The sequence below is a fragment of the Triticum urartu genome, chromosome 7 (genome assembly GCF_003073215.2).
Source record: "Triticum urartu cultivar G1812 chromosome 7, Tu2.1, whole genome shotgun sequence".
Classification (NCBI taxonomy): domain Eukaryota; kingdom Viridiplantae; phylum Streptophyta; class Magnoliopsida; order Poales; family Poaceae; genus Triticum; species Triticum urartu.
In genome coordinates this window covers 25749706-25757423 of record NC_053028.1, presented here as the reverse complement: position 1 = coordinate 25757423, position 7718 = coordinate 25749706, and the positions used below count along the sequence as shown (strand labels likewise).

The 7718-nt window shown below is 45.3% G+C and overlaps 1 protein-coding gene across 1 annotated transcript; it reads left to right on the top strand.

Moving 5' to 3' along the window:
- The first annotated feature begins 1260 nt into the window (after window positions 1–1260).
- On the top strand, window positions 1261–3151 carry LOC125521661 (BAG family molecular chaperone regulator 3-like). Its single transcript, XM_048686713.1, has 2 exons — window positions 1261–2213; window positions 2300–3151. Exons 1-2 carry the CDS (start codon window positions 1644–1646, stop codon window positions 2786–2788), a joined length of 1059 nt encoding a protein of 352 aa, XP_048542670.1. The 5' UTR covers window positions 1261–1643; the 3' UTR covers window positions 2789–3151.
- The last annotated feature ends 4567 nt before the right edge of the window (window positions 3152–7718 follow it).

The following is a 7718-nucleotide window of genomic DNA, read 5'->3' as shown; positions in this document are numbered from 1 at the left end:
TGTTCATCACCATCGCTCGCTCGCTCTATCATTGGGGATTAATGGCCATATACGTACTACAAAGACATCATTATATTTTTTTTTTGCCTGCTCTCCCTCCTTCTGTCACCAGATTCAGACATGCATCCCCCAACGCATGCCTGTTTTTTCCTCCTCTCTTCTGCTTAATGCAGAAAACAGGTACGTACAGAACCAGGCAGGGCAGGAGAGGTGATCAAGCTGATTGCATCTTTGACGCGACCGCGTACCGGCGCCTAGGGTTACGACTAGGACTGTTTGTTTAGGCCAAATTGATTGATACTGGCATGCGTTATTATTCTTCTTTTCTGAAAGCACGACCTTCACCGGTCTTGCTTGTCCTGTCTCTTGGATCCTCTGCGTGGTGGAGTGCCGCTGCAAATAATCGGTGTCCAACTCTGGAATATGAACCGTCACAAATGCAAAAGTCTCATTAGTACCGTTACATTCTGCTGCAACAACAGCAGGGCAGTAAAAAAGCCTTGAATTCTGAAGGTGCTCAAGACTGAAGACTGGTTATTATATGCACAATTGGCCCAACAGCATGCATGCATGCATGATTCCATTAATCATCGACTCTGTGTTTGACAAGTCAAGTCAACAGAGCACACCAATTTTGTTCTAGCAAGTGGTTGCATGCATCTAACCCAAATGATTAAGCAGTGAGTATTCCCATATGCGTATGCCTCGGCGGGCATATCGTTGCCAACATCATTCTTAATCCCATCCGCATGTGATCAGCCCCTAAACCACACCACACCACACCACACTACACTGCCAGTTGTAGTTGTAGTGGTCGTAACTGTTTTAAATGCGGCCGTTACATCGGTTCTTCTGTCCTAACAGGCGTCTCCATCTTTGATTAACAATTCACAATAATTCTAAGCAGAAATGTAATGTGCGATGGTTGAGACGTTATGTCAGGCTAGCATCCATCCATCACCACCGTCTAACCAATCGGAAAACGTCCTCTATGTTTATTATGTCCTTGATTTCATTATAAGCCAATCAAAATTGTCGGTCGGCTCGAGTTAGCAGCGAATAAGAACAAGAAACATAAAGCGAGAAAATGCTGTCGCTAATTTGTCATCTCTGATGGCGCCATTGCCACCCACATACAGCAACGTGCATCTTCCGGCGAGCTTCCTTCCATAGTTTGCACCGCAACAAACCAAGAGTTGAAATGCCGCCAAAACACCATATGTGCTTATTCACCTCATCAGCTGTATAATCCTGCCATGCTGATTTGATTAGTTGTTGTTAGTGGCATCTAACAATAATTTGGCCTCTTTTGATCTCGGTTTTGATTATGTGTTCGCCATGTGGCAAGTGGGCTATACTGTAATCCGCGTATATATTCCCCTTGTCCGTTGCGCTTAAGCTCCCGCTAAATACACTCCCTCCTCGCCGTCCGTCCGCACATTCCATCCATCCTCTTCTTCTTCTTCTCCGATCCGCCATTGCCTCGGCGCCCGAGCTCGCTCGCGCGCCGGCAGGAGCTTGCCGCCTTTCCGGTCGCTTTGGTGCTGTTTCCCGCCACTGTTGCGCTTGCCGGTCTCGTGGTGCCACCTTTAATTTGCTTACAGCTGCAAAGCGCGCCAATTCCGGGGGCGGCGGCGGTCACCATGCTGGGGGTGAGGAAGGGCGCGGCGACTGTGGAGCTCGGGTCGCTGACGATGAGGAGGAAGGGCGCCCCGCCTCCGGCTCCCCCGGTGGTGCCGGTGGAGGAGGGGAAGAAGGCGCCAGCGGTGGGGGCGGGGAAGGTGTCGGCGGAGGAGGTGTGGGAGGTGCGGCCGGGCGGCATGCTGGTGCAGAAGCGGGGCCCCGAGGAGGACGAGCCGGCGCCGGAGAGCGTGAAGCCGGTGCCCACCATCCGGGTCAAGGCCAGGCTCGCCGGCAAGACCCACGAGATCTACGTCAGCGCGGAGGCCACGTTCGGCGACCTGCGGAGGCGGGTGGCGGAGCGCGCCGGCGCGCACCCGGAGGACCTGCGGACGCTGTACAAGGGCAAGGAGCAGGACCCGAAGGCGTTCCTCGACATGGCCGGCGTGAGGGACCGCTCCAAGGTCGCCGTGGTGGACGACCCCGAGGCCCGCGCGCGGCGGCTGCTCGAGGAGCTCCGCCTGGGCAGCCTCCGCAAGGCCGCCGGCGCCGTCGCCGCCGTCGCCGCCGAGGTCGACAAGATCGCGCCCAAGGTACGCGCATTGCCGGTCCGTGTTTTTCCGAGCCGGGGTTGGGAACAGAGCAGAGGAGTTGACCCGTGGTTAATTTTGCTGGGCAGGTGTCGGCGCTGGAGGCGTCGGTGCGGAAGGGGGAGAAGGTGGCGGAGAAGGACGTGGCGACGGTGACGGAGCTGCTGATGAACGAGCTGCTGAAGCTGGACGCGGTGGTCGCCGGCGGCGACGTGAAGGCCCAGAGGCGCGTGCAGGTGAAGCGGGTCCAGAAGTACGTGGAGACGCTCGACGCGGTCATGGCCAAGAACGCCACCATCGCAAGCAAGCCCGCCAACGCGAAGAAGCCGCAGCAGGCGCCACAGCCGCCGGCGCCGGCGAGGCAGCCCCAGCCGCAGTCGCAGCGCCAACGCCAGCAGCAGCCTCCGCAGCAGCAGCAGCAGCAGCCGGCGGCGCAGACGACGCGGTGGGAGATGTTCGACCTGCTGTCGTCGCTCCCGACCACGTCGTCTTCCTCCTCCACCACCACCGACAGCTCCACCGCGTCCTCCGCCGGCGCGCCCCCTCCCCCCACCAACCGGCTCGACTGGATGCTCTAGCCCGGATCACCACCACCACCGCAATCCGAAGCAAATGCAGCAGAGGCTCTCGCGCGCCAAGAATCGCTCGGCGAGACGATGATTGAATCGGATCATCATCCATGTCCTGATTAGCTCATCATCATGGCACTCCATACCGCCGCAAGTCCTAGTTCATCACCATGTCAGAGAGAGGTGTCCAAAGTTTTTTCCCCTTTTCGTCTTCTTCTTCGTCATCAAAATGTCTGATACTGCTACAAATTCTTTCGTGTGCATACTCTGGGAACCAAACAGTCGGTCAAAAGCTAGGGGATGTAAAATGTAATGTGTTCAGTTGAGTTGAGTTGAGATTGGGAAATAAGTCAAAGCTTAGAGTTGCGTCCATGTCCATGTCCATGTCCAGCCATGGTGACTGTCGGTACTGGATGCCACTGTTGCTCAGTTGTTGATGAGTGGGGGAGGACCGGGCTGGACGGTCGGTCGATCACTGTGGGCTTTTCATCTCATTATTTTTTGCTGTTGTGAATTGTGAGAGGATGATAATTGGAACACCTCCAAAGATCTGTTTCCGCTGTCGCTGCGGCTGCAGTTGGTGTCCTTGTTGCAGCGTTGGTTGGCGCCTATCTGTCAGGTTTTGATTCCTTGCTCCTCCTCATTCAGAGCTCATCTACATGCATGAATAATGGAGGGCTGCGGTTGTTGGCGGTGCGCACAGCAATGAATTCTCTATTGTCGTGCCACTTTCAGCTCACTCCCTCGCCTCTCCTCTCCTTCCATTCCATCCATCCATCACAAACCATTCATCGCCACTTTCGACACGGGCACAGTGTCGGTTTATAGGACTTTGGTGTTTTTGCCGATTTGTCGGTTTTGTTACATTTTCTTCTGTCGGACTTTTGGTGTTTGGCTGTGTACATCCTAATTATACGAAAGCCGGGTGTTACTCATAATATTTTATATCCGCTTAATGCTACATTTTAAGATGATAAAAGCGCCATTTATTGGAGAGAAAAAAATAGATCACAGACGATTCAGAGTAGCATGTTCTTCCGGTGAGGATGCTAAGCCTGTTTGGTGCCATGGCAATCATGCGACGAGCTAAAAAACGAGCAGGAATCCTGAGGGAATTTTCGGGGCAAGCCCTAGCTAGCAAAGCATGGATTGTGATACAGACGAATGGAAAATCATACAAGGTGGTTGTGGTGGCCGTTGAGGTGTCAGTGTGAGACCCGGAGTTTAATTAGCATTTGCATGTGCATAACAGCATGTACATGTGTATTACTAGTATTATTGTGATTATTATTAATCCGGTGGTTGGGTGGGGGGAGCATCAGATGCTGCATGCCCTGTCCTCCCCTCAGCTCACTGTCAGCATTGCTGGCCGGATGGACATGCCTTCCTTGATTCCTTCCTAGTTGCCACCAATTTATAACATGGTCTTTAGTAGGAGTGTTGCTATTTCTCTCTCTTTGTTGTTGTTCTTTTATCAAAGTTTGTGATATGCTAACATAATAATGCTGCTTGTATGGAGCATGCACGGTTGGTGCTCGAATAGAGAATTGCGTGTGCGTAGCTCCTCACATGCTGATATAGCTGTGGCCGGCAGTTTTTTCTTCTGCTTTTGTTGAAAACGGTTGTTTTTGTGAAGAGCCATACTTCATGAATGGCGTGTGAGCATTGTTAATCCAAAGGCTTCTACGGGGAAGTGTTGAGATAACAGACGAAAGTGGGGGGATTTTAATTAAACACAAAAGTGCCCCTCAATGCGGGGATAGTTGCTTTTGAGAAAACAAAAACATCACTAATGATACAATTTCGTCGAGAGCTCCTGCCCGGATATCCTCCTTGTTTGATCTCGGTTAAGAGGGTCAACTTTTGGCCATCCGATACGTGCAACGAAAATTATTGGGGTGCAACGATGATTCACCGAGCTTGCATCAAAACTCCTCTCTTGTCGTAACTATCCCGAGTAATGTTTCGGTAATATTGTACAATGTACGAGAAAAAGTTAATTCGTGAAACTAGATACGAGGTCAATATTTTATTCTATGTGCAAGCACGAACGAAGTCAACAAAGAAAAAATTGCCTCTTCTTCTCTTGGTGATCTTTATGAAAGTTTATGGCATACTGATATAATGCTACTACTATTAAGCATGAGTGGTTGGTGCGGAATAGAGAAATCAAGGTGCGCACGGATATCCTCACATGCTTTTCAAGCCATTGCTATTGTTTTTATGAAGAACCATACTTCATGAATGACATGCAACATTGTTAAACCGAAGGCTTTTACAAGAAAGTATTGAGAGAAGGGAGAGCAAACAAAAGATGGGTAATATACTTATACACGTAAAAGTGCTCCTCAATGGAAGAATGGCTGCTTTTGAAAAGAAAAAGGACCATTTCAATATTTTGTTGATTCTACAATTTCATTGGGAGTTCCGTTAGGATATATCCCTTCTAACCCATTGATCTCGCTTAAGAGGGATATTTTTCAGCCATCAACATTGCAGTGAAAATTCTGAGGATGTAAAGTGATTCAACGAGCTCACATAAAAAGCCAACTCGTCGAGGAAAAAGAAATACCAACACCTTAATTGGTAAAATTGTACAAGATCAATATGTTTTTCCTCGAGGAATAGGAAGGTGGTCTAGAGAAACATATTTTAAAGTTCTACACTAGATAGCGTGAGGCATCACACAAGTCATGAACCTATGTGCCATGTCGTTTGATGGTTAGGATTGTGTGATTTAGCCGACATGTGCTATAAACACTTTGAACTCCCATGACCATGCCATCTTACATACTTATCCTCAAGGTCGACGATAGCAAACACATTGGAGATGGCGTAAAACGCGTAGGACAGAGGCAACAATATTGTTGGGTGAGTGGGTGGGATGGGGTACAACATGAGAAAGCACTCCAGAAAAGAGCTCATGTTTAAAGGAGCGTAGGGTGTCTGTGGCTCAGTGCCACCTACACAACTCATGGGATCTCCAAGCATAGTACCATGTTTGTCTATGTGTGTGTGTATACCAACTCAAATATGAGAAGGAATACTTAATGAATGGTCTTGCTTCCTTAAAGATGTTTATTATAACCCACCCGGGGAACTCTTATTTTGAGGAAGCAATGAAAAATATCTATTTTCTATCCTCAATAAATGAGGAAGGAGAGGTGAGATCCTCGCATAAGTGCGAGCAAACCTTTCTTTTGTAATACATAGTACCCGATTCTTTGTTTTATGATTGTGTTGTATTTTTCCATTTTTGAGACAGACCCAAGCCGAAGCTTTATTGTTGTTTCTTGCTTCATTTTTTTCAAGTGAGTCTTTTCCATTCGGTTCACTAGCTTTAGGGAAAATAGAAGATGCGGAAATAATCGCTTCTAAATATTTGAAGGATACCTTATCAAGGCAGTGGACATTTTCACCGGGAAGAGAGGAATACAAATCATTCTTTTTTCTGACCACATGGACCAGTAGGCCCCAAATTTTCAATTGCTTGATTAAAAAATATTTTTGAGGTTATAGATATGTTTTAAGAAGAAGAAAACTTTCTCGCAATGAATGCATTTTTTTACTAATACTAGAACAATGCCCGTGCGTTGCAACAGGATATAAATATTGTAGTACGTCAAGTACGTCAGCTTGTGATTACCTACCCATAATATGCGACTGTGTAAATAAATGTTCATCAATTTTTCCCGTTAATTACCTTATATTTTGATCAAAAGTTTGGTAAGTAAATGAAAATGAAATTGGTTCAGAAGGTAAGTAAATTAAGATGATTGATTATTATACAGGCAAGGTTGAACAAAGGAGTGATGGGAAGAAAGATGAAATGGAAATCTTACATTCTTTTTAAGTAGTAGAGACTAGGTTGACACACATTTATGATGTTCAGTTTAATTTATTTGTAAGACATTTTTCAACTAGACCATCTGCTCCTTTTTTTCTCCTTCTGGGGCAGTAATAAAATCCCTAGAGATAATAAGCGAGATATAGCTTAGCCTCGCCTTTGGCGATCTGCCAATGGGCTAGGCCCAACACTGTATATTGTCTAGATGGGTTCCGCTTTATTTTTTCTCTTTCTTTTGTTTCTTTGTGCCGTTTCTCTATGTTTCTTTACTTGTTTTCTTTGGGCCATCACCATTTTTCTTGTTTTCCTCGGGTGTTTTTTCTTTTAATTTTTTAAACACATGTCTACTTTTTTCAATACACAGTGTATATCTTAGTATATACATATAACATTTTTAATATCTTTCAAATATATGTTAAACATGTTAAATATTTTTTAATGGGTTGAAATATTTGACTAAAAATACGTCAACTTTATTTTACATTGTATAAAGTTTTTATAAATGTGTGAATATTTCTAAATCATGTCACGCTATTTTTCAAATACTATGAAACCTTTTTTTTGTACAAAATGAACATTTATTTACATTGTACCAAAGTTTTTGTAAATGTCATGTACATATTTTTGAAACACGTGAACATTCTTGTGAAATATCAAGCACATTTTTCTGAATCAAAAGAACCAAATGTTTACATTGCACAAACATTTTTTTGGATGTCATGAACATATTTTTCAAATGCTATTAACATTGTTTTAAAGTTGCATGAACATTTTTTGTTCGCTGCATGAAAAATTCTCAAATAAGTGATTAATATTTCTCAGTGTGAATATTGAAGAATGTTCACAATTTCTTATCTCCGTGAATCCGTAAAAACATGTTCATGACTTTTTAAATGGTCAGGAATTTGAAAAACGTTCACCATTTCCTAATTTCTTTGTTAATTCCAAAATTGGTCAAGATGTCAGAAAATGCTCAAGATTTTCTTAAAAAATTAAAAATAAGGTAGTTGAAAACAGTTAAAATCACAAGTAAAAGTAAAAGGAGCGTAAGTATCAAAAAATATATTAAGTAGAAAAACGAAAATTAATTTA

Excerpts from the sequence above, each read along its gene's own strand:
- LOC125521661 (XM_048686713.1), top strand. The coding sequence starts at position 1,644 with ATGCTGGGGGTGAGGAAGGGCGCGGCGACTGTGGAGCTCGGGTCGCTG. Across the intron at positions 2,214-2,299 it reads TCGACAAGATCGCGCCCAAG|GTGTCGGCGCTGGAGGCGTC; the intron begins GTACGCGCATTG and ends TTTGCTGGGCAG.